At 39.9% G+C, this 27,719-nt stretch overlaps 1 protein-coding gene across 1 annotated transcript in view; it reads left to right on the top strand.

Annotated features, from left to right (window-relative positions):
- pip5k1ab (phosphatidylinositol-4-phosphate 5-kinase, type I, alpha, b) overlaps positions 1-16,765 on the top strand; it is a 24,738-nt gene extending 7,973 nt beyond the window's left edge. Inside the window, exons 3-16 of the mRNA XM_022673485.2 lie at positions 228-308; positions 1,212-1,342; positions 1,448-1,565; positions 1,773-1,925; positions 8,494-8,793; positions 8,956-9,179; positions 9,424-9,507; positions 9,882-9,930; positions 10,017-10,098; positions 10,243-10,407; positions 10,506-10,605; positions 11,493-11,555; positions 11,647-11,734; positions 11,831-16,765. Of these exons, the coding sequence (XP_022529206.2) occupies positions 228-308; positions 1,212-1,342; positions 1,448-1,565; positions 1,773-1,925; positions 8,494-8,793; positions 8,956-9,179; positions 9,424-9,507; positions 9,882-9,930; positions 10,017-10,098; positions 10,243-10,407; positions 10,506-10,605; positions 11,493-11,555; positions 11,647-11,734; positions 11,831-11,833 (1,641 nt within the window). The 3' untranslated portion in view covers positions 11,834-16,765. The remainder of the gene's footprint in view (positions 1-227; positions 309-1,211; positions 1,343-1,447; positions 1,566-1,772; positions 1,926-8,493; positions 8,794-8,955; positions 9,180-9,423; positions 9,508-9,881; positions 9,931-10,016; positions 10,099-10,242; positions 10,408-10,505; positions 10,606-11,492; positions 11,556-11,646; positions 11,735-11,830) is intronic.
- Positions 16,766-27,719: the final 10,954 nt, after the last annotated feature.

Below are 27,719 nucleotides of genomic sequence, written 5' to 3'. Positions count from 1 at the left end.
AAAGTGTTGATTTGAATAATTTGTTTACATAAATGTGAGATTTGGATTAGAAAGTGCAGTGCTCAGTTGTTCTGTAGGAATCATAGGTTTAAGGAGGTTCATGTGGGCTAAGTGGGGAAGCTGGCTTATGTTGAAACCCTTTCTTCCAGTAGATGAGGAAACCGGACACTGCATGTATGTTTCTGTTCCCCATTAATTTTGCTCTTCCTCTCTCCCACACTGCCTAGGGTCCAGGGTCGTCTCAGAGCATGAAGAAGACCATTGGTCACAGAGGTGTTGACCCTACAGGAGAGACTACATACAAAAAGGTCAGCATGCTGTTCCAGGTCTAAGGTCAAATTACTGTCACAGGAAAGAAAGGCATTGAAGGAATGTATTCCAGATTGGAAAAAGAGTGCTTCTTCTAAGATTTAATTATTCAGAATAAATACAAAATAAGTGCTGTAATGAGGATGTTTGTTATAAATCCTCATCATCTTAAACAGAAAAATTGCTGAGTGTCATTGTCACACATTTGTTCTTCAAAGCGAATTATTATTATTATTATTATTATTATTATTATTATTACTACTACTACTTACTAGTTACTGACTGTACTGTAATAGTGGTCAAAACTGTTCTAAATGAGTTTTACGTTACTTCCATAAGTGATTTTTAATCTGTAAGATTTCTCTGGTTTAATAAAATATATTAAACATTTGTCTGTCAGTTTGCTGTTAAGTCAGCTGCTGCATGTGTTGATTTAATGAAAGCTAAAAATAAGATGTTGGAACGCAGAGCTGTCGCATTGTTGGATATATAGCGCACACCATAGCTACCATCCTGGAAAGGTGAAGTCTGATACTTCTTCTGTGCCTGAATTTAAATTTGGTTCTCTGTGATGGAAAATAGCAGCTGTTGGAACTACTTGTTTACTTGTTGAAATTATCTTGTCAGTAAATACCAGCTTGTCTGGCTGCCAGAAATGGGAGTTTTTCAGTCTGAGTGACCAAGACTAATTTATTACGCAAGACCCCCCCCCCCCTCCGCAAACAAGCATTTTAGTCTTTTAATAATAAAAAAGTTTTAACCTATTTTAACCCAACTTGCTCCTTTAAAACATGACTCATTTACTTTACAGTTCAAGAAATCTCCTCTTTTGTATACTTTCAGAAACACTACAGTTATATCTAAAATGTCCCCACTGCTTTGCTTATGTTTTCTCCTCACAGACAACCTCCTCTGCACTGAAAGGTGCTATCCAACTAGGCATCACTCATACAGTGGGGAGCTTGAGCCAGAAGGCTGAAAGAGATGTCCTCATGCAGGACTTTTACGTGGTAGAGAGCATCTTCTTTCCTAGGTATGAATGTTATCTCACTTGACTGTGTTAATGCTGGGAGCTACAATTGCAAGCTTAAGTATCAAATGGTATTTAGATTTTAGTTTTTGTTCGTCTGTGTCTCAGTGAAGGCAGTAACTTGACACCTGCACATCATCATGGGGACTTCAGGTTTAAAACTTATGCCCCCATCGCCTTCCGTTACTTCAGAGAGCTCTTCGGCATTCGACCTGATGACTATTTGGTAAGTTAACACTCAAAAACACCTGCATGTTTCCTGACCAGGTTGTTCCAGTATGGGATGATGTATTAGTGTGCATGGTGTCAGGATGGTTCTCGACTTTCTAGTACTGATCATGTTTTTGACAATTTAAAACTTGTTTATTCCATCTGAGATTGCTTTCCTGTGACTGTGTGTTATTAATGCGTGTGTTTTCTAATGTGTCTGCAGTACTCCCTGTGTAATGATCCTCTGATAGAGCTTTCTAACTCAGGAGCAAGTGGCTCTATCTTCTATGTCTCCAGTGATGATGAGTTCATCATTAAAACGGTCCAGCACAAAGAAGCAGAGTTCTTACAGAAACTACTGCCAGGATATTTTATGGTATGTTCATTTTTGTATATATGAATGTAGATTTGTATATCTACTCTTGTATGTCTTATGTTTATATTGCCTATATACATTGCACACTGCCCCCGTCAGGACCCGGGAAAGAATAGGTCCCCAGCACCCCCTTGCTGTTCGTAAGAGGCGAGCGAATGAGGCGCCTTGTTTGCCGTGAGGTGCGACCCTGGTCTGCGGAGGAAGAGATCCTAGTGTTTGAGGAATGCGGTGTGCTGCGGCCTCCGCTGACCAACACAGCACTTTGGCTCCTACTTCGCATAGACGGGAGGTTGGAGAGGCCCGCTCCAATCAATCGGCTGATCAGGACTTGCCCTGGGTTGCATCCCTCTTTGGGTGATCCCCAGAAGGCGCTGGTTTAGGGTCAATCGAGCAGCGATACCACTCCGTTGTTCGAGTATATCACCACTATATCCCTGGTGCACATCCGCTGGAGGTCCGCGGCTCTGTGCATCCCCTAGTTGGACTCCAAGGTGGGTGGGGAGTAGAGGTGATGAACCTATCTTACTTCAATATGGATAAATCAACGAACAAAAGAAAATTGATGGACTTGGACATTACCTACAGATGTAACGACACTTACTCTATCCTGAACGATAACTGGCAACGTTTTATCCTTCTGGAATCTGTGACACAGGATACTCCCCTGACAAGACTGTCCCCTTTTGCAATACATAAAGGAATACTTGGTATAGCAGGAACTGTGAAAAACACCAAAAAGCTGAGATCGGGTCAAGTTGAATGTGCAAAGAAATCGCAAATGGAATCTCTTCTTCGCACCACAGAACTAGCTGGCATTCAGATTAAGACACAGTCTCACCCTACTCTCAACAGCAGCAAAGGAATAATCTGGAGCAAGGAACTTGAAGGAATGGAAGACTCGGAGATCACAGCTGAACTGACCAGCCAAGGAATTACAGATGTTAGGAGAATTATCATTAAAAGGCAAGACAGGACTATCAAGACAAATTCATATGTCCAAATTTCAACAAGCCACAACCAGCAGAGAAAATAGACATTGGATACCTGAAGGTCCCAGTAGAACTTTACATCTCTTCCCCACTGAGATGCTACAAGTGCCAAAGATTTGGACATGGATCGCTGAGCTGTAGAAGCCAAGCCACTAGCTGTAACTGTGGTGAACCTGAACATGGTCCAGGGTGCCAAGAAACGCCAAAATGCATCAACTGTCAAGGAAATCACAGCGCTTCCTCAAAAGACTGCCCAGTATGGATCAAAGAGAAGGAAATCCAAAAGATCAAACACACCGAAAAGATTAGTTACCCCGAAGCAAGGAAAATGGTAGAAAGTACTACCAACTTCAGACTTTCCAAAACATATGCAGCAGTGACTAAAACAACAGCAGAACGTGGAAGTCAAACAAACATCACCTGGATAATGGTGGTGGCAGAGGCCTTAGGGCAAACTACCCTGAACTACAAAGACTGGTTTCATCACTCAATCCGGCAGCAATATGTCTTCAGGAAACTCTGATTTCCCCCTTAAACCCTATACACCTTAAAGGATATACCATATACAGCACACCTGGTCCCCAGTCACAACGCCCAACAGGAGGCACATCTATCCTGATCAGACACCATATCATTCACAGCCAAATCCCAATTCATTCCACCATTCAAGCAACGGCAGTACGTATAACCCTCTACAGACCCATCACTCTGTGTTCAATCTACATTCCCCCAAACAGCCACATCACCATCAAAAGTCTAGATGACCTCCTTAACCAACTACCCACTCCTCTCTTACTTCTGGGAGACTTCAATGGCCAGAATCTCATATGGGGTAGCAGCAGAACTAATCTGAGAGGGAGTATACAGGGTTTCCCCCAGGATTTCCTTGAAGGTGCGGTGGCAGGACCCCCCGGTTGGGAACCGATAATTTATATCACGTTAATGATATCACGATATAACACAATTACACATGTTTCCAGTTATTTTCTTTATTTCCAACTGTCACTGAAAAATGCCCACTTAAAACAAAAAGTTGCAAAAAGTAGGTTTCTTTAAAATAAATCCTTATTGTTCTTTTTTCAGATACGGTAAACGTAAAAGTGTGCAACACAAAATGTTAAATTATACATAACAGAGGAGAAAGGGCACAACAGAATATATATGTATTATTTATTCGCTCTTATCTGTATTAGGTATTTTAAATGTGAGAATGAGTAAATAAAATAAAAAATATTATTGAATTTAATTAAAAATTGTGCTTATTAAAACAGACAAATAATATCTTTAATCTTTAATTTAATTACAATAAAATGTTTACTGGACCGTGAAAACAAATGCATCACAGAGCTGTTCTAGGGTGCCTCTATTCTAGGGCCCTACATCCTTGCTTTATGACAGCTCCAGAAACAGAAACATAGCGTGATTTTCACTCCACCAGGTGAGTGAGCCTGAGTGGACACCTGCGTAAGTTGAAGCTGTTTAATCACTGTTTAATTCATCTCTCTCTCGCGCGCGCGCATTATGTTTCAGTCTCTCTCTCTCTCTCTCTCTCTCTCTCTCTCGCATTATGTTTCAGTCTCTCTCTCTCGCTATTTACAGGCGCGCTCTCGCTCTCTCTCTCTCTCTCGCGTTATGTTTCAGTCTCTCTCTCTCGCTGTGTCCTATACTCACACTCTCTCTCTCTCGCGCGCGTTATGTTGGCACTGCATGACTAACTACCGATTTCCACCCCCGAAGGGGCAACGCTGATCAAACGCGGGAAAAACGCCGGGCTCCGAATTTTCACGAAGGGTGGCGGGGAAGAACGAAGGCGTGGCGGACCGCCGCACTGAAATGAACGTGGCGGAAACCCTGGTATAATAGAAGACTTTATAAATGCAAATAACCTGTGTTTATTAAATGATGGATCAGAAACATTCCTTTACTCGGGACACGGAGTCTACTCAGCCATTGACCTTTCCATTAGCACTCCGGAGATACTCCTGGATTGTATATGGAAAGTATGTGATGATCTTTGTGGGAGTGACCACTTTCCAATCATAGTAACCCTGTCAAGCACACAGAAACAACAGAACACCCGGAAATGGCTTCTCAAAAAAGCAAACTGGTACCAGTTTGAAAGCCTCTGCTGGATGGAATATCACCCATCCAAGGGGAACAATGCAGATCCCATTAAATGGTTCACGGACACTCTTATGGACATAGCAAAAAGGACCATCCCAAGATCAAACCCAAGGACCCCAAAACCACACAACCCTTGGTTTAACGAGAAGTGCAAATTAGCCATAAAAGCCCGTAAAAAGACTGAGAGGCTATTCAACAAGAATCCTACAACTGAAAATCTCACCTGACTTAAAATCGCTAGAGCTCAAGCCCGTAGGACTGTCAATGAGGAAAAAAAGCAAACATGGAGGAACTTTGTCACTGGACTGAAAATGAACTCACCTGCAAGATCTGTATGGAATATGATGCGCTATATGCGAAACAAAGGCAACCACTCCCAAATTCAACATATCAAGCGTCATGGCACCCTTTTAACCACTGAAAAAGAAATAGCGGATGAATTAGCAAAAAGCTTTGAAATAAATTCCTCAGCAACAAACTGTCTCCCAGAATTTCAACAACTCCGTGCTCTACATGAAAACAAACAACTTCTATTCCATTCTAACAATGACAAACCTTATAACCAACCCTTTACAATGGAGGAACAATTGCCATTAAAAGCTCACATGATACTGCAGTGGGCCCAGACAATGTTCATTACCAGTTTTTAAAACACCTCCCTCATATTGCTCTATCGATGCTCCTAAATAGTATAAATGACATATGGACAACAGGCAAAATACCAACATCCTGGAAGGAGGCAAATATTATTCCTATCCCCAAACCCGGAAAGGACCACCAGGACCCAAACAATTATCGGCCCATAGCCCTGACAAGTTGCTTATGCAAAACTATGGAAAGGATGGTGAATCACAGACTTGTGTGGTTCCTGGAAAAAAACAACATTCTAAACAAGTTTCAAAGCGGCTTTAGAAGAGGAAGAAGCACAATAGACCATCTAGTCCGGATAGAAACGTACATCAGAGATGGCTTCCTTAACAAAAAACACGTAGTGGCGGTCTTCTTTGATCTTGAAAAAGCATATGATACCACATGGAAATATGCTATACTTAAGGATATGTTTCAAATGGGACTTCGTGGGCACCTGCCTATCTTCATTAAAAACTTCTTAATGGACAGAAATTTTAGAGTTAAGGTAAATGACACCTTTTCTGAACCTCACGTGCAAGAACTAGGTGTACCTCAAGGAAGTATTCTTTCAGTAACCCTCTTTAGCATCAAAATTAACAACATCACACAATCCATAGACCCGAGTATTCTGTGCTGCTTGTATGTAGATGATCTTTGTATCTGCAGCAGCAGCAGATATATGCCAACCCTGGAAAGGAAATTGCAACAGACCATTAACAACATACATAAATGGACAACAGAAAATGGATTTAAACTCAGTAACTCAGTTTAAACTCAGACAGTATGTAACCATTTTTGTCAGATAAGGTCACTTCACCCTGAACCAAACCTATTTCTAGATGGAGAATGCATCAAGGTAGAGAAGGAAACCAGGTTCCTAGGCCTGGTGATGGATAGCAAACTCTCCTTCATTCCTCACATTCAGCAACTAAAAAAGAAATGTCAGAAATCTCTCAATATAATAAAAATTCTGGCTAAAACAAGATGGGGAGCTGAATACTCGTTGCTAAGGCATCTATTCAAGACAATAATCCAATCACGACTGGACTATGGCAGCTTTATCTATGGAGCAACTAGAAAATCCTATATAAACTCACTGAACACCATTATTCACCAAGGCCTGAGACTAGCCTTGGGGGCCTTCAGAACATCTCCAGTTAACAGCTTGTACGTAAAGTCAGACGAGCCTCCACCCCATCTCAGAAGACTACAACTGGCACTTCAATACACTATAAAACTTCAAGGAAATGATCGAAACCCAGCACATTCCTCCGTCTTCAACAACAATCTCTCAGACCTGTACGAAAGAAAACCAAACGTGATCAAGCCGTTAGGACTTCGAATCCAGCCAGAACTGGAAAAGCTGGCCATTGACATGACAACTTTGAAAAAAGTACACAATTCAATAGCCCCTTGGGAAATTATCCAACCAACAGTCATATTAAAACTAACCGGACACCAGAAATCAAACACCCACCCAAATGATTATAAAACTCAATTCTTTGACATTCAAAACATGTACCCTACCCACAAGACTATTTACACTGATGGATCAAAAACGGAAACTCATGTAGCAGCAGCATTTTCAACCTCAAACTTTCACAAAAGCATTCGCCTACCAAGCCATAGTACCATCTTCACAGCTGAAGCATATGCACTGCTGCATACATTGGAATACATCAAAAACTGCACACACCCCAACTACCTAATCTGCTCAGACTCAAAATCTTGCCTTCAAGCTTTGGACTCATTAAAAACAGACCATCCCATCATTTCTGAAGTGCTTGCGAAAGTCAGCTCCCTGCACAAACAAATACCGGATAGCCTTTTGCTGGATCCCAGGCCACTGTGGATTTACAGGAAACGATATGGCAGATGACCTCGCCAAGAAGGCATCTACAAAAGAGATCACTAAGTTCTCCACCCCACCTCTGGACACCTTTTACATAATAAACTCCTTCATTAAATCTAAATGGCAAGAAGAGTGGGACCAAGAGCACAACAATAAACTACATGAAATTCAACCTCTGTTAAGACGGACAACCTTCAAACACAACTCAAGATCAGATCAAACAGTTTACACAAGATGCCGTATAGGCCACTCAAAAATAACACATGGACACCTTTTAACAAACACTGAAATACCATCTTGTCAATCGTGTAACACCCCACTAACTATAAAACACATCCTCATCTACTGTCCAGCCCATAACCATATAAGAAAATTGTACTATCAAGAACAGAACATAAAGGACCTTTTTGGGAAACACCCACCAGGGAAGATTTTAAAGTTTTTATCTGCTCTTAATCTTAAACATCTCATATGACACACATGTAGAGGCCTATGTAATGTTTGAATCAACTGTGCGTTTATATCTACGCTTTTAAAACCAAGTGTATGCCACAAATAGCCTAATTTGTGCTGGAGTGGCAATAAAACCCCAACAACCAACCAACATTGCACACTGTTTCATCATCTATGTGAAATGTACTTCATATTGCATTGTAAATGTTTGTTTCAAAATTTGCAACCTACTTATACATCTACATAGTTTAAAGGTCTCATTCCATCATTTTCAAATTTATAAAAAAAATTCAAGAAAATCTCCTTGTTTCAAATTAAAAGCCTGCTGCAAAGTATTCAATTGTGAACTGATGTAGTATTGCAAAATAAAATATGGCCTATGCAGCAGTGAGATTACAAAATACTAAAGCTGTTGCAGATTTGACTGTGCACTTCAAATGCATTCATTGATCAGTTATTGTTTCTTTGACTGAGACGAACTAAGTTAATTATGTAATGTAACAACCCTATTTCATGATAGAACTTGAACCAGAACAAGAGAACCCTACTGCCCAAGTTCTATGGACTGTACTGCGTGCAGTCTGGTGGGAAGAACATCCGAATTGTTGTGATGAACAACCTGCTGCCGCGCTCTGTCCCGATGCATCTCAAATACGACCTGAAGGGCTCCACATACAAACGTCGTGCCTCACCTAAAGAGCGGGAGAAGGGTGTGCCCACATATAAAGATCTGGACTTCATTCAGGACATGCCTGAGGGCATCCAGCTAGAACCAGACAATTACAACGCTCTCAGCAAGACCATCCAAAGGGATTGCCTGGTGAGTTTGTGTGTGCGTGTGCAGTTACGATTTAATGTGGATATATAATTTATCTTCACTCTTAAGGGTTTAGCTATAGTGTCATATATATGTATTACAGTAAATGTTAATAATATTAAATATTTGAGTGGTGGTAATGATGGTATTTTTCTGGTGTATTAGTTATTGCAGAGCTTTAAGATTATGGATTACAGTTTGCTGGTTGGAATTCATAATGTGGATCAAGCCTGCCGTGAACGTGTCGGAACAGTAGAAAGCAAAGGGGCGGAGGGGGCAGTGACGCCAGACCAACGGAGGCCACAAGCGCAGAAAGCACTCTACAGCACTGCCATGGAATCCATCCAAGGAGAGGCACGAGGGAAGGGCACACTGGACAGTGAGGACCAGTCAGTAACGTATTGTTTCTCTATAGCGATCTGTCTGTCTGTCTGAATCTTTAGAGGCAGTTTCCAGACAGTAATTAAGTGTTATCTAAAGCTACAAAGCACTTTAAACTAAGAATTTAAATTGAAAAGAACACACATTCTATGACCATGCTTAATCCCTGTTTGGAAAAACAACCCTTTGACTAAAACATAAAATAGAGAATGTATGTTCAATCTAAACACTTCTTTTACATTGTGTTTTTAGATGGGGAGGCATCCCAGCCAGAAACAGTAAAGGGGAGAGACTGCTGGTTTATATTGGAATTATTGATATTTTGCAGTCATACAGGTAACACAGCACCAGGTTTATTCTTCTTGTTTTTAATCACTTGTGACATTTAACCAGCACTACTGCATACTACTCTCTTCATGCTCTTCATGTCTCGTCTCACTTACAGTTGACCAGGGCAGATTTAGTGGGGCGCAGACCTTATGTATAGTGTTTCAGTGGAATTTGTGACGTAAAAATGAGTGTTACTAAATACCAGAATTTGGTGATTTAGGAGAGGTGTTTACCAATACAGTTGGTTAGGTAATAGCAGTAAATAATTGTATATTTAGTATGTTCATTCTTTATCCTCCCATTTTTGTCCACACATGTATTTCAATCAGTCTATTTAAAAACATGTTGCTAACCTTTTTTAAACGTGTGGCCTTTTATAGATTCATTAAGAAGTTGGAGCATTCCTGGAAGGCACTGGTTCATGATGGGGTAACAGCATGTTGTTGTTTTTTTTATCCATTATTTTAATGCCTCTTTGTGTTCATTGATTGATTATGCTTATCTTTGTCTTGCAGGATACAGTGTCTGTCCACAGACCAGGGTTCTACGCTGAGCGATTCCAGCGCTTTATGTGCAACACAGTGTTCAGAAAAGCATGTAAGGCTTCTTATTTTATCCCAGTGTCATTTATTTGTTTTTTCTCCACAGTCCGTTACTGCTGCCGTACCTATTTGTTTATTTGTTTATTTATTTATTTATTTATTTATTTATTTATTTATTTTGTGACTCCTTATTCCCCAGTAAAGTCATCCCCATCAAAGAAGAGTCAGAGAGGTTGCCAGAGTGTGGTCAGAAGGCTTGCCATGGGCAATGCCCCTACTGCCCAGTCAAGCAGCCACACGCTTCCAGACGCTCGTCTGGTCTACCGGACCCACCCTATGCAGCCTGACCCAGATGCAGAGAACGGTGAGAGAATACATTGTTGGAACAGGGAAAAATCAAGGTATGCTAAATTGTAGTTCCGTTAAAAATATTGACTGTGGTTTTCCTGTGTCCCTGCTTAGGTATGCAATCAGGCAGACCTGATTTACTCCCAAGGACCCCTCCCTTAGCTGGAGTTTCAACTGAAACTAATCTGCCCAACTTTTCAGCGCCCTCAATCAGGTATATTCACACCATCCTCTGTCATTTCATCACAAGTATATACAGTGGTATGAAGAAGTTTGGGCACCCCTGAAAATGTCTGTTTTTTTTTTTTGAGTGATTTGTTAAGGTTGGCAATGTCAGTTACATATATTATATAGCAGACAAACACAGTGATATTTGAGAATTACAATTACGTTTTTAGGATTTGCATAAAGTGTACATGAATTCTTTAAGCAAAATTAAGCAGGTACATGAATTTGGACACCCCAACAGAAAAATTATATCAATATTTAGTAGATCGTTCTTTTACAGAAATAACAGCTTCTAAACACTTCCAGAGTCTGGCTTCTGGTTAAATGTATTTTTACAAAACATCTCCAGTTCAGTCAGGTTTAATGGTTTCCAAGCATGGACAGCCGCTTAAAATCACACCACAGATTTTCAATAATATTCAGGTTTGCGGACTGAGATGGCCATTCCAGAACGTTGTACTTGTCTCCTGAATGCTTTAGTAGATTTTGAACAGTGTTTAGGGTCATTGTCTTGTTAAAGTATCCAGCCCTGGTGCAACTTCAACTTTCTCACTGATTCTTGAACATTGTTCTCAAGAATCTGCTGATACTGACTAAAATCCATGCAACCCTTAACTGTAAGAAGATTCCCAGATCCTTTAATTGAAAATTGATAGTTTGGACAGCAAAAAACACATCAATTTTAACTATTGAGCACGGTTGTTTTTCATTTGTTCATGCGACAACATAATAAACTTGCTCAACCTTTGGTGAAATTGCCATCCAGATCAAGAGCATTATCCCTGGGAAGATGGGTAAAACATTTATTTATTTTGCTGAAAATAATTTTGTTCTTCTTACCCATAAGCACTTTTTTTTTTTTTTAATTCACAGGTCAGTAGGGGTGGAGGTTCACAAATCTGCCAGCACAGAACCTGAGAACAGCACCCCCCACAGGTTAAACCCAAATACTTCTCTCTTATAATAAATGTAATACAGCAAATTACTATTGTTTTAGAAAAAGCTCTTTTTTTTATTTTTCCTTCAGTTTGGGGGCCGAAGCTTTGGACGAACATCTGGGGAATGAAGATGCCATTTCTCTCAAAGACATCATTCCAGAGACCAACATTTGTTTTGTGAGTCCTGTCCTGGTATAATATGTTCTGGCCATCCCTGTTAACTGCACCAACATGATGCTTTTGAGTCTTAACACTTATCTTCACATTTCACAGTAAAAGAAGAGTAACCCTGATGCCCCAACCCCTAATGGATCGAGAGTGTAGAAAAGAAAACGGGAGAGGGGAGAACTTGAAGTCAACGGAATATTTAGCCTTTTCTACCTGTGGAAGAGTGCTGGAAGGATGGCCAAACCTTTGGAGTAACTGCACAGTGGTGAAGGAGAGGTGTAACAGAGAGGTTGTCTTATCTCTCTTTCTCTCCAACACAGGGTATGCTGCTATAACTCCAGCTGTTAACTACAAGCATCCATCTCGACTCTTTACAGGCACCTTTCTCAAACACCTCACATTGCTCTTAAATGTACACACATACTTCATGCCACTCCAGTATATGCACACTCGTACATGCACAAACGCACACAGCAGACTGAGGTGAAACGTTCTTTTACATTTCTATAATACTAGAATATATATATTAGCTGCCCTCTAATTTTCCTACAGTTTTTGCATCATTAAGTAATATTTTTAATATTTGACAGTAATGATGTTGAATAAGACCCTTTCAAATTAGAGACTAGACTGGTTCAGTGCTCTAATGATTTTGTTACTTGATCCCCTGTAACCTAGCACATGATGATAAAAGTCATAGTTAGTCGGTTGTAGATGTGTGTTTACCAGTAATCAGAAATAGGGAGTGTACATGCATTAAATTTGGTCTTAAATGCTGCTGTAAGTTAAACTACAATGCTGCACTGCAGTACAAAAATCACTATTCAAAAAACCTGATGGTGAGAAATGTGCCTATGGTTTGATAATTGTTACATTTACCCTGGTGCTCCTGAAAGTATCCTACACTGTTGTGACTGGGATCATTGACTTCTCATGCTGCATAATTCCAAACAGTGCAGAATTACTTTATACGTCTGCATGAGCAGATACATCAGTAACAGCATTTTATATTGTGAAGGCAGGTTACACAATATTTTTATTATTATTTTCAAATGTTTATATTTGATATTGACTTCATAGATTGTCCACTTCTGCTTGGTGGGATTGCTTTTCTAGCTCCCCCCCCTGTTGAGATCTGTGCCCTGTAAAAATGAAGACATCCACAAGGATAAAAAAAAAAAAACACAGTTTTTAAATTCCATTTACCGGTAGCTTGACAATATATATTTAAGTGTTCACAATTTCATAACTTCAAAATTAAAGTGACTTTGTAATGAGTACTTTTCTTCCATTCTAAAGAGAAGCTTTTTGGGAAGCATGGATTCTTTTGTGTTCTTTATGAAAACACATATATTACGACATAAGTAGAACATGCAGTACACCTTTTGCTTTGATTTTTCTTGTTATTTAAGTGTTATTTTGCTCACTGGCTGTAACGACCTGTGTGCATTTTTTTGAATGTCTTACAAGGTGTTTTTTTTTTTTTTTTTTTGCATGCTTTTTATGCATCCATATTTCAGTTCTGTCAGTGGCCTTCAATCCATTGATGTACTGTATTTCTGTAAGTAACTGTACATATATATATTTTTAATTTGCTTACTTATTACAAAATAGAAGACTAATGTGCCCTAATGAAGCAGTAGATGTCCAAGCTAAGAAAACTAACAAATTAATGCATTAACTTGTATGTGTGTGTATATCTATTGTCTTCTCAGCATGCCTTCAATACAGCTATATAAACTGTATACTGTTGAAAAGTAATTTCTGCTGGATACAGAAATTACTTGAAAACTATCTATACATGGACCAACTTACATTACTTATGCAAATCAGTCATCAGGTTGATGCTGGAGTATTGTTATTGGTGTATTTGCTGACGTTTACCTCATCTAAAAATGCTGAAGTGCTTTATTGTGTTTTTTTTGCGCCTTAATCAGTAAAGAAAGCATTTTCTTTAGAAACGCATTATTTACCCTGTTATTATCAAGAGGATTATTTTTTTGTAATGGTGTGTATTTGTTTTGGATGAATGTGAGTGGTCATGGACAAAGAGACTGCTAGCCTGTTTACTCTTTAGTTGTATAGTTTGTACTGTAAAACTGTATGTTGGTGTGTAGTGTCTTACTCTGGTGAAGCAAGGCAGTGGACAAATTTCTTTAAAAACTTTGCTAGGTTGAAACAGGTCTGCATAATCAGCCGACCTTATCAACATAGTCAAACCTCAACTACATCTAAAACCTTTCATTTTATTTGGCTGAACATTGTAGTCTGATTTTAGTATTTACAGGGCCACACAATTTTATGATTGGATGCTTAAGAAATTATCCAAAATTACTTGGAATAACATCTTTCCACTGATCTTAATTAAAAGTTAAGAATGGTTGTTCCTTCATTTGTAAACTTGCCATTTAAGAGATTTTGCATGACTGAGACAACTTTTGCTTTTGCAGTAAAAAAAAAAAAAAGGATCAGAGTTGGAATTGGTATCTGTATTCAGTATAAGCACATACTTGAAAATTTGGCATCAGTATACATATTGGAATGGAATAAGTGATGTCTGTGCATTCCTGTCTCAGAGAGTACAATTGGCTGTGCAGTAATACACAAGGTCCATCTTTCTTCACTTTGAGCAAAAAGCCATTGTGTCCGCATAATATAGTTTAGTTATAGTTATAGTTAGGAATTCTAGACCAGCAGTGCTTAAAGAAGGCTGCTGTCAGGCTTCATCCTGCTTACAGGTACAGTAAACTGTGCAAGTATTTGTCCATGACCTTATTTTTTATTTTAGTTACATTGTACCTTTCTTATAAAACTGATTTATTTATTCCTATTATTTATACATTTTTGTGAAGCATAAAAAGTGAAAATATGCTGGCTTTCTGAAATATTTTCTGCACCGTTACACAGTCAACCTCCCACAGTTATGTAAAATAGTGGCTAAACAAATCCCTTAGAAAGGAAAGGAAATGAGGGCACAGGGGTCAACAGTGGGGTAGCTGGAATGGAAATCAGTTAGGTCTACATCCACTTTGCACATTGTGGAATCCTTATGACTGTAAATCACTCTAATCAGCAGAACGTCTGTAAGATATGTAGTTTGGTTGGTAGTGGAGGTTGATTGAGGTATTGGAAGGCTTTGTTGCAACTTTTAAAAACAAAAATGTCTTGCTAATCCCTTACTTCTTTCTGGAACTACAGTAGCAATCCTAGCTACATTCTTGCAGAGATTTTACATTTTCCTTTTCTGAAGATCACTTGAGTCAAGAGCTGTAAAAGGACTGGCTGTTGCAAGTGAGTATTATTTGGCACTCCTAACTATTCCTGAACTTTGTTTCTTTTGCTCCAGAAACGAATGAATAATTCTGAAGTGCTGTTGGGTGTTAATTTATAGAAGACAGGCTATAACAGACCTTAAAAGGGGGAAAATACAGTGACTAGGACAAACAAAAATAGAACTTGATTGTGGTAGTTACAAGTCTTTGGCCTGCTGATCCAAAATACCTAGAGTAATATGTTAATCTTTTTTCGTTTAGTTAAAAGCATGGAACAATTTTTATCTGACCGTGCCAAGCAACTTAAAGCTTGCAGTGGCTTTAGTAAAGATTGTTGCAGCTAACCTGCTTTCCAAACTTGAGCACTAAAAAAAAAGAATGGCTGATTTTCTTTCTTCGTCTAAACTCACTGACCAGTTTTGTTTGACCCAAATGTTGGCCGATTCAAATAAAGTTTTAATTTTTTTAATTCTACTTTTGTCATAAAATGTGCTTTATATATGCTATCTTTAGATTATTTAAATTTTACAGCCTGTGTACATCTACAGTATTAACATTTAGGCTTTCTTAAACTTTAAAATTGCCAGAATATACTGAAAAATAATATGTGACCCATTTACAAATGAACGTAGCCCATTTTTGTTCACAGGTGTCCTGCAGCAGGAAATTCTGCTGTTGTTACTTTTATGTGCAACGAATTAGCTTGTTTATTTAATTATATGGTGCGTTCCTCGTGTCTTGCTTTTTTAAATAAATGCAGCTGGTGGGGTTGGAAAATAAGGCCTTTTCAGCTTGTGAACACGACCTCTCTGTGTTCTACCCAGCCAGTGTACAGTTAAAAGCCTTACTTGTGCGTTATCTACATTCAAAATATTAGCATGAACTAATGCTTTCTTTTTGTAATGCTGTTTCTTTTGCATTTAATCTTTTGTATTTGTATTTTTCGGGAATGTGATGGACTACAATGTCCTGATCAAACTAAGACACATACACAGAAGTGTCTGTAGACCGCTGTCAGTTCGGTTTCCAATTGAGTTCACCTGAGTGAAAGTTGACTTGTATAAATGGAAGATGCAGAGTTCTTTGTTCCAGAATGTTAAGCGGCACACTCTCATCAGTGTTTTTAATTGTGTTGATCAAATTCCAGTAATATGATAGAACTGGCTAATGCACAACAGACACATCAGTCTTGCACAATTCATACAGGATTGTATGCTGGCAACAAAGACACTACATAAGCATATAAACTTTTGCAACATGAACATTTCTGCCAACTTTGTTTTTAGTAATTATATTTACTAAACCTTTTTTGTATCTTTTTAGGATTTCATGAATTTTCAACATGTACCCTAGATGATTGTAGTCATTATGTAATCAGATAATCATTTTTACAATGAAACTGCTTTTTTTGTCAAAAGGTGGAGTCTGACACTTTACAATGTGTTTCAGATGTATTTCACTTGCGTTTAACATATTCTAAGTTGTAGTTCTATGAAAGTAGTTTTTATTATTTTATTTTAAACATGAATGTCTGGTAGTTTCAAAACAACTGCCGTAAATGCTTTGATGGCTATATTTTTATGTGGCCTGTGTAAAATGTATATATGTATATAAACAGTCACAGAAATGCCTTGTTCCTTCTCTGTGTCCATCGCTTGTCATTTTTTGTGATGTGGAGGTGTTGTTTTCTCCCCTCATTTTTTAAAATTTTATTATTTTAAATTGGCAACAGTGTGTTCAAATATAATAAAATATTTTTTACACCTTGGGGGTCTGAATATTATTTTGACTGACTACAGCTTTAGCTAATAAGTTAACTCTGGCAGTGGGAATTTGTTATGGGTTATTTTAGATTAGAGTGATCACAACAGTGTATTAAAGGGATAGTTCGGGATTTTTGACATGAATCTGTATGGCATCAACATGACCAGTGTCGTGCATTCTCACTGACTTACCCCCGACCATGTCCGCTGAGCGGAGTTCTTGTCCAGTATTGTCCGAGCCGAAAGTAGTCCGGCATGTTTGCTGGGGTCACGAAACGAAAGCGTTTTTCTTCCCAAAACAGTACGAGTGCAAAAGAGTGATTTATTTGCATAACAAAAAACGGTGTCTGCAAAAGTCACGCCTCATTATCACTGGGGCACTACTTTCATTTTGGATCAGTGCGCATGTCATTCTAACTGCGAGCAGCGCACTAGTCTTTCAGATCATTGGCTGCGCTCAGCTTAAAGGGATAGTTCGGGATTTTTGACATGAATCTGTATGGCATCAACATGACCAGTGTCGTGCATTCTCACTGACTTACCCCCGACCATGTCCGCTGAGCGGAGTTCTTGTCCAGTATTGTCCGAGCCGAAAGTAGTCCGGCATGTTTGCTGGGGTCACGAAACGAAAGCGTTTTTCTTCCCAAAACAGTACGAGTGCAAAAGAGTGATTTATTTGCATAACAAAAAACGGTGTCTGCAAAAGTCACGCCTCATTATCACTGGGGCACTACTTTCATTTTGGATCAGTGCGCATGTCATTCTAACTGCGAGCAGCGCACTAGTCTTTCAGATCATTGGCTGCGCTCAGCTTAAACCAGCAACGCAAAGAACAAGCTTTAGAGAGAAGTTTATCGGCTTTTATAAGCTTCTTGAACACAGATTTATACATTTGTATGTGTGTGTGCTAAAATGGTGCGGACTTGTGATTATCCAGGCTGTAGCAACAAAGATGTGGCTGATTCTCCGCACAGTTTCCATCGTATCCCCGTGACTGACATTGCTCTCAGGCAACTTTGGATACTTGCAATGGGCTTCCATGTGGACACCAAAGTGGTGAAAATGAAGAAGCTTCGTGTTTGCGGTGCGCACTTCAGCGAGGATGACTATGTTTCTCCATGCCCGCTGTTGTTTGTGATGCAGGCAGCAGCTGGCCCGCCGACGTCCTCATCAATTGACAGGTTCTGTATCTCGGGCATAACTAAATCCCACTCGTGGCAGCAGTAACATTCCACCTCTGTCGGCATTAGTTCGCACTTCAAACAAGTGCACCAGGATTTGTCGGCCACCCTTGGTATCGCAGCAGCAGCAGCAGCGGCTCCAGCTTCGGTCTCAATCATTTCTCTGTCCACCCTCTCTCTTTCTGCACGATCGAATTCGATTTGGGCAAGTTCCTCCTCAGTATACTCAGGCTCATAAAGATACCCCCTTGGCTCTGAGCGGAAATCAATATATTCCTCGTCGCTCTCGTAGTCCGACATGTTCACGAACAGTAAACAGTGAAATCGAAACCGTAGGCTAGCTGCCAGGTTGCGCAATCGCGCGCACTGATCCAAAATGAAAGTAGTGCCCCAGTGATAATGAGGCGTGACTTTTGCAGACACCGTTTTTTGTTATGCAAATAAATCACTCTTTTGCACTCGTACTGTTTTGGGAAGAAAAACGCTTTCGTTTCGTGACCCCAGCAAACATGCCGGACTACTTTCGGCTCGGACAATACTGGACAAGAACTCCGCTCACCGGACATGGTCGGGGGTAAGTCAGTGAGAATGCACGAAACTGGTCATGTTGATGCCATACAGATTCATGTAAAAAATCCCGAACTATCCCTTTAAAGTGATGTTTTTCTGCATGAGGTATAGACCCAGCCTTTTACTGATTTTAAGGTCTTACAGTATATTTTTACTGTTCCTGACATGGATGCACCAGTGCAATACACGCCTGCTGAAAAATCCAGCTGAAGCTGATCATCAAGAAAAAACATGCCGTATTGTGGCGAGCATAGTTGGATTAGAGACGTTACCATTTTGGTGCTACTACTGTGTTGATAAAAACGCTCTACTACTTAAATGTTATGGTCAGATTTATTCCGGAGAGGGTGGCTGACAAAAACTATATAACAGCGAATGAGCTAAAGATACAAGTAAAGTATATATAAAAAGTGTGGATCGCTTCAACACAAGCAGGACGAGCAGTTGGACCTGAGGGACTAAACGCGTGAGTGTGAGTGCCAAAGTGGGAGAAATATGTCCAAAGGCTAAAGCCCTGTGGTAGAAAAAGGTCAGAAAAGGAAAAAAAACAGGAAAAACCGACGAGACACGCTGGTAATGTGTCCAATTAAAACTTGATTTGTTCATAAGTAAATTTTAGCCAGAAGAAAAGTTGTGAACTCTAGCTAGCTATCTACTAGCTAGCAAGAGATAGTGTCAGTTAACGTTACTTCCACCCCTAAATAAGTATATATTTCTATAAAGAAATGTACATTTATTTTAAACCTACAGTTACAAATGTAGCTAGGTTTTCCCTCCTCAGAATTAAATGTGTTGCCTACATAAAGCACCCACTATCTGTCTTACTCATAGACAGTCTATGGTCTTACTTAATCAGGCGAACATTTTTATTGACATCTTAGTCTAGTTTGTTTGTTAGCTAGTTAGCTAGGTAGTGTTGGATCTTCTTATACAAGTTAATAAAATGTGTGTTTTTTCCATTAATACATGTATAAGCATTTAATTTGATTAGTTTTTGATGACTAGTTACCAGTGTTGGGAGTAACGGCGTTAAAACTAACGGCGTTACTAACGCCGTTACTTTTTTCAGTAACGAGTAATCTAACTAATTACTCTGACTGTAACTATAACGCCGTTACCATTTCCGACACCCCGTTACTGCACGTTACTGTAGCCGCTCTATGAACTTTTTTTTTGTTGTAACTTTGGTTTGCCCTGGTTAACCCCTCCTCTGTCCGGTGAACTTGAGCTTCTGGCCGCTGTGCCTGTGGTTTGGCGTGGTGAAGTGAGGCACAATTGTGACGATTTGCTGCTCTAATCAATTCAGTGATTGCCGTGGACAGCCCAAGTTCCGAATTAAGGACGTTAAGCTCTTTTTAACGAGGCTGAAGTTGGTTTGATATTCACCTCTTTTTAGCTGCTCCGGTTTTTGTAGTGCTGCTGCTTTCTCTTTTAGAGCTTAGATTCTCTGCCCGAATCCGACCTGACCCAAAGACCGTCCCAAAATCGGGCTCCTATTTCTATTTTATATAAAGCTCTGGTGTGATAATTAGAATGTTGCTAAGTAACCAATTATTATTGTTCACTAAAGCGAACGAAATAGCGAAAACTGAAAGTGAAAAACATTTGTGTTAACTGAATCTAATAAAAACGGTAATTAAAAGGAAAAAACATAACTATCTCGAACTGTATTTTGTGTTTATAAAACTAACTAAAACGAACTAAAACTACTGAATTTTCGTGTTTAATTTATTTACAAGCGCTGTTGTACAGCGGAGTTGTACAGCGGGCGGTGTTGCCGAGCGCGCATCACCTCGTGGTCTGTGGCGTTAGTTCTTGTGTAAAGCGCTCGCGCTAGCCGCAAAATACGACAGAAAACACTGAGAAACTGCAGAATTATGAATGGGATTACAATATGAGCGCCAGGCAGATGAAAAAGAAACAGGAGATTCAGTATGTGAGAACATTTACCTGTGAGTAGCTCATTCCAGAACAAGCAAATCTCTCTCTCTCTCTCTCTCTCTTCCTCTCTCACGTTTATTAGATTGTTGATCTCTCTGATGAGATGTGTGAAAACTAATAAAAACTAGCAAGCCCACCCGAAAACAAATTAAAACTTACTGAATTAAACTATAATAAAATGAAAAATGTAATCACGTAGCTCTGGGCGCACGTGAACGCCTCCGCGTTTGACTTGCAGCACTGTGTGTAGCTGTTCTTAAAAATCATTTTAATTAAATAATAGTTTTATGCTATGTTACAGTGTTAATTAACATAATTCTGATTATATTTCGCTCATTCAATCAGCCCAAAAACAGACAGTTTATGGTTTGGGTTGGCTCGGGCTCATAATGACAGTTCATGGTTCGGGCTTGGGCAGAATGTGCACGGGCTCCGGCTGGATCGGGTCGGATTTTTTGGGCCCGATCTAAGCTCTATTCTCTTTTGGTGAAGCTGTTATATTAATACCATTTTAACGGTCATTAGATTGTTGTTTTTGTCCATTATTTTGTTTTGTTTATATATATACATATTTCCTTTGAGTATTTCGTTTTTATTTTTTGTAATTCGTTAGATTATATTTTTGTCAACATTTTGGGTTTATTTTCGTTTGTTATTTTTCTAATAATAATAGTAAATACATAATTCATTTCCTTTTTTTTTAACAGGCGAATAATAAAAGTAACGCGATAGTTACTTTTACTGGCAACTAGTTACTTTTATAGTGGAGTAACTCCGTTAGTAACTTTTTGGAGAAGTAACGAGTAACTATAACTAATTACTTTTTCAAAGTAACGTGCCCAACACTGCTAGTTACATAGCTACAGCAAACATTCTTTATTTGAGAGAAGTTGTAAGCTCAGCTAGGTTAGGTTAGCTAGCTAGCAGCTAGTGTTCACAATCTTTTTACTACTAGCTAGCAAGAGGCAGCAGCAGTTACTCCCACCCTAAATTAATTAGGAAATTTGAAAAGCCGTAGCCTACATAACACAAATCTAAGTTTCTTTAAAAACCTACATTTAAAAATGTCGTTCCTTCAGAATAAAGTTGCCTACACAAAGCATCCACTATTAAATCAAATCAGATTTTTTTTTTCACATCACAGAGCACAGGTGAACAGGTGAGGGAAAACTTGGCTGCAGGTTCCCATTAGTATGCAAAGAACAATATTTACAACTTAGAGTATAATACGTAAAAAAAAATAGTCTGACTAAACCAGGCAAACATTTTTATTAGTATCTCAGTCTAGTTACCTGGCCAGTGTTGGCACTTCCTACTAAAGTCAATAAAAATGTAAAATATATTAGAATTTTCATTCATTGTTTTTGATATATAGCTACAGAACACATTCTTTTTGTGAGAGGAGAATGGAGGAGACTGCCGGGTATGGTGGTAAAAAGGGCTGAGCAATATTGTTAAACAAATGATCTCAATGTTCTTTAAAGATTTTCTCAAATATGATTTAGATTTTTAGTTCTTAAATAACAATTTCAGTTTTTTATTTGTAAACAAACAGCACTATTTAAAGTAATACGCTATTGTTTTCCTTTACATTCACTATATTTGAGTGGTTTAGACCATGATACGGGCCTAATGAGTGTCTTCTGTTGAACCACAGGAAGACTTTTTCCCTGGACGAACAGCTGGTCGCACCTGAGATTAAGAAATTAAGTGATTGCACTCTGGATTCCTGACTGTCACATAAAAGATATTTTTACAGGTTTTTAAAAGAAATGTCTATCTACTGAGATTGCCTTTAGAAGCTTTGCTATATAAAAATGTACTTGATTATCCCATTTTGAAAACCGCATTAAAACAGTAATTTAAATAATCAAATAAATTCAATTAACCGCCATCCCTAGTGGTAACACATCTTCTTTCAGTGCCTGTAACTAATTGTTTAGCCAGAGTTCTCAAACTTTTATACAAAGTACCCACACTTTAATACTACAAACGTATCCAATATTACAGACCTCGTGAGTTAATGTCAAATACATGGTATTTCCTTGTTTCAGACTTGCCCACTACCAGGGTAGGTTGTAACCACACCACGCAATATGTTTAAAAAAGAACATAGGTTTAAGATCCAAATGGTCAGGGTCCAAGTCCTCAGCATTGATGTTTCTGAATGTGTTCACACAATACCCTTGGGAACCTGTGGCCCCTTTTATTTTATTGCATTTATTTCCTTACACTCACGCAACCTTGTCTCTCATGCACAGCCACATTTAAATTCACCAAAACCAAGCCTACACCTTACTGAATTGGAACTCACAATCTGCTACTCAAGAGGCAAAGTGATTTACCTCTCAACCACCTGGGATCACAAACAGACACTTTATTTAGGAGATTTATCATGAAAATTGACAGAAGCCATGTGTTTTGAACAGGATCATCTAGTTCACACTCCTAGTTTATACTGTGTCCATGTGCTAGTCACAAAAAAATCTACCTTTAACCTTTTATCACAAAGAGCAGAGAATCAGTAATGAATGGTAAATAATAAATTCATTTGGTGCCAGTGTGATGGAGGTTGGTAGAAGAAGTAAGAAAGGTTGCAGGGAGATAGGATGGAATTTTACTTTGCCCTCTATTCATCAATAAGGTTCTTTCTTTCTTCCCTCGATTGCTCTCCTCTCTCACCCTTGTCCTCTCAACTAACCACTTCCATCTCACCCAAGCCTTCACCTTACTGAATTTGAACCCACAATCTCCCACTTATAAGGTAAAGCCCTTTACCTCTTAACCACCTGGGTTCACACACTGCATCTCTTTTTAGGGGGTTTATCATGAAGATTGACTCACTCCTCCCCTTGACAAACAGGGTTCATTACGTGCAGGTGCTTTGTTGTAACTTACTGGAGCATCATGAACAATGGTAGATGTTAATTAAGCAATATAATTTATTTGTTTAAAATAATGTCACATCACAGGACACCTACCCTGTGTCAATCTTCATGATAAACCCCCTAAAAAAAAGGTGCTAAATATGAAACTAGGTGGTTGAGAGGTGAAGGGCTTTACATCATACACTGGAGATTGTGGGTTCAAATCCTGTGTGATGGAGCTCAAGAGGTTGGTTGGGTGACAAGAAGAAGAAGAAGAAGAAGAAGAAGAAGAAGAAGAAGAGAGAGTGGGGGCATGGTGTAATTTTTTCTGACAAAATAGAGGTAGCAAAGATAGAATTTTGCAGTTCCCTTTCAGGGTTAAGTTCATTAAAAATTTTGGCCCTAGGCTCCATAACTGCTGCTAGTTATCTCTGTGGAAGTCCCAGGGGGAGAGGGCCAGGTAGTTCCTCTCCCCCTTTGTGGGTTTGGTCCGGCCTTGTCCGCCCATCACATGTGACCCCCGGTGCGGGGACTGCTGCTAGGTTTATCTGCCCGTCTCTTCATGCATGCATGGTCCATGAGGTGTGGAGATCCTGGCTGGTCTTGAACCGGCAACCTCTTAATCGCGAGGTGGAGCATCTACCAGTGAGCCACAGGATCTCACAGGAATTGTGGGTGTTTTTTAAACATTTATATATCAGATTTTAAACTTTACAATGAATATGTGACAAAAAGGTCCTCTCTCTGGCCTTGAACCCTGACTGTACTGGTCACAGAGCCTTGTTTTAACCACTGAACCACCAGGCCTTGATGGTTTTTCAGGACCTTTCTGACTATGGTATGTGTTTTACTCGTATTTAGAAATATTAGTAAGTTGTCACATACTGTTTAAATTATTATCTGTACTTGATACAGCCTTTGTGCTGTAGACTTCCTGACCGGCCTTGAACCGGTGGCCTCTTAAATGTGAGGCAAAGCATCTACCAGTGAGCCACAGGATCCTGCAGAAACTGGGTGTTTTTTCAACATTTACATCTCAGATTTTAAACTTTGCAGTTAACAAATAAACAAATGTTTTGCTTTCTAGGATTTGAACCCTGACTATTCTGATCATAAAACTATGTTTCTAACCACTTCTCCACAGTATCTTCTGACTTCTCAGGCCAAAACTAAAGGAGAGGGTCCCCAAGAAGACTGCCCGGACCCGGTCTCAAACCGTCAACCTTCGGCGCTCCGAAGACCCCAAGGCCAAAGGACGGAGGACTCTACCTCTGAGCCACCCGTGCCCACATGGTCTTTGGGGGAGCTTTTGCGTCATTTGTATTTCGTTCTTGTCAAGACAAAACTAAAGGAGAGGGTCCCCAAGAAGACCGCCCCGACCCGGTCTCAAACCGTCAACCTTCGGCGCTCCGAAGACCCCAAGGCCAAAGGACGGAGGACTCTACCTCTGAGCCACCCGTGCCCACATGGTCTTTGGGGGAGCTTTTGCGTCATTTGTATTTCGTTCTTGTCAAGACAAAACTAAAGGAGAGGGTCCCCAAGAAGACCGCCCCGACCCGGTCTCGAACCGGCGACCTTCGGCGCTCCAAAGACCCCAAGGCCAAGGGCCGGAGGACTCTACCTCTGAGCCACCCGTGCCCACATGGTCTTTGGGGGAGCTTTTGCGTCCTTTGTATTTCGTTCAATCTAGTTCCTCACAGGCCAAAACTAAAGACGAGGGTCCCCAAGAAGACCGCCCGGACCCGGTCTCGAACTGGCGATCTTCGGCACTCCGAAGACCCCAAGGCCAAGGACCGGAGTACTCTACCTCTGAGCCACCCGTACCCACGTGGCCTTTGGGGGAGCTTTTGCATCCTTTGTATTTCGTTCTTCTCAAGACAAAACTAAAGGAGACGGTCCCCAAGAAGACCTCTCAGACCCGGTCTCGAACCGGCGACCTTCGGCGCTCTGAAGACCCCAAGGCCAAGGGCTGAAGGACTCTACCTCTGAGCCACCCGTGCACACAATGTCTTTGGGGAAATTTTGCATCCTTTGTATTTCGTTCAATCTAGTTCCTCACAGGCCAATACTAAAGGAGAGTGTCCCCAAGAAGACCGCCCGGACCCAGTCTCGAATCTGCGACCTTTACCCCTCCGAAGACCCCAAGGAAAGGTGCGGAGGACTCTACCGCTGAGCTGCCTGCGCCCTCATGGTTTTTTTGGAGCTTTTGCATCCTTTGTATTTCGTTCAGTCTTGTTTTTCTCAGGCCAAACTAAAGGAGAGGGTCCCCAAAAAGACCATCAAAACTGATCACAAAAAAAACGGCAACCTTTGGCGCTCCGAATACTCCAAGCACTGGAGGACTCTACCGCTGAGCCATCAATGCCCTTATGGTTTGTGATGAGCTTTTGCATCGTTTGTATTTCTTTTTGTCTTGTTCTTCTCAGGCCAAACTAAAGCAAAGGACCTTCTGGGTACCAGAGAAGACCACTCAGACCCGGTCTCGAACCGGTGGCCTTCAGGGCCGCGAAGATTTCAACCGCCTGTCGCTGAGCCACCGACACCCTCATACTTTTTGGGGAGCTATTTGCACAGATTTCTGGGTGGTTTGACGTTATTTGTATCTAGTCCAGTTTTGTCCTCCAAAGTAAAAAGGTTCAGACGCCCAACATGACCCAGTCTTAAATGGGTCTTGAAGGGACAAATATGGAATTACTGGTACTTGAGAAACATTGACCACAACATGTAACTTACACACCAACCCAATGAACCAGTTCTGCTAAACTATAAGCACAATTCCTGCTTTACTGCAGTTCTAAAGCACACTTTTTCAAAAACTACATGCACAATTTTCTGAATTTGGCACAATTTTCAAGAATAAAATCTCTTGTTTTCACAAGGAACTCACTGTTATTCACAAACTCTAAAGTTAATTACCCTACTATGCACAGTGACTGGTCACAGTCAAACACCCTTTACACAGGTTTACAATCAGCAATCAAAGCTTTAGCATATCGAAACAGAAGACAGGATGCAGCATAGTTTTTTGTTTACTGTAACTTTATACAATAAATTCGTCTGTTGTTTCGTATGTAAATCACTGCATTTTTGTGTTGGTTGCATTGTACACTGTGTACATTGTTTTTGTTGGAAAAATAAAATATATTTTTACTGTGTATTTGTGTATTCTGAGTATAAAAACAATATAATTCAATATTTTTCAGCGCATTCATGCATTGTTCAGGGTGAGTCTTCCTCATGAAGCAACTGAGAAAATGTTGAAAGTATGCAAATCTGTCATCAAAGAAAAAAATGGCTACTATTAAAAATCAAAAATTAAAAAAGTGGTAACTGTATTCTGGTTTGTTCACAAAATATTTTTTATGTGCTCTTGTATTGCTTTAGGAAATAATAATGTAAAAAAAATCATAAAAGCAAGAAAACAAGTTGGATATGAAGAGGTGTATGCAAACATTTTCCTTGTACGGTACATCTTCATTAATGAGTGTTGTAACATTTTTTGTGTTTTGTACTGGTGCTGGAATTATTTTTTACCTCTGCTGCCTAAACTGTAAAGTCAGCAGTTTTGTATTTGAGACCAGAAAAGGAGGAGGTGGGTGTGTGGGTGTTACTAGTGTCCATGTGATCACAGAGCTGATCGCCGATTGATGGAACTGACACTGACGCTGCAAATATCCTGGTCCTGCATGCATCCCCAGGCTCAGCCACCTCTCTTTACATTACAGTAATGCAACTGTTTTCTTACAGATTGGAAATCAGATTGTAGTGTGAAGTCTGTATAGTGCAGTGCAGTAGTGGGTTGATGAGACTGTAGGTCTGCAGTGCGGAAACTGGAGTGTGTTTTCTTCATAAGTAGCAAATATTAAATTATGTCAGGACTTTATGGAGCTCCCTGATACTGCAGAGAGCATCGAAACGGTGTGTGTGTGTTCTGGAGCCAAATGTGCTTGTGAGAGAGCAGACAGCTTGCAGAACAGTGCAGGGGGATAGTGTGTGTGTGTGTGTGAGAGAGAGAGAGGGAGATGGGGTGGGCAGTGTTAAAACAGCAATGTCAACATTCTGTGGGTCCTTCTCAGCTGAGTACTGCAGAGAAAAGAGAGAGTGTGTGTGTCAGAAAGAGAGAAATAAGAGCAAACAGAGTGTATATATGTAAGAAAGAGAGACAGCATGTCAGAGAGAAGAAAAGAGTCAAAAAAATAAAATAGGGAGAGAGTTAGAAAAAGAAACAGAGACAAAGGGAAAATGTGTGTGTGTGTGTGTGTGTGTGAGAGAGAGAGCGTGTTCAACACTGCACCATCATTACAAGCAAGTACAACTGTAGCTGCGACGCATTATTGCAGCAGGCTATAGGAGAACGCACAAGCACACACATAGAAAGTACTGCGCTACTCCATAGGTGC

Source organism: Astyanax mexicanus, chromosome 6 (genome assembly GCF_023375975.1).
Source record: "Astyanax mexicanus isolate ESR-SI-001 chromosome 6, AstMex3_surface, whole genome shotgun sequence".
Taxonomy (NCBI): Eukaryota; Metazoa; Chordata; class Actinopteri; order Characiformes; family Acestrorhamphidae; genus Astyanax; species Astyanax mexicanus.
This window is presented reverse-complemented; position numbering and strand designations above follow the sequence as displayed.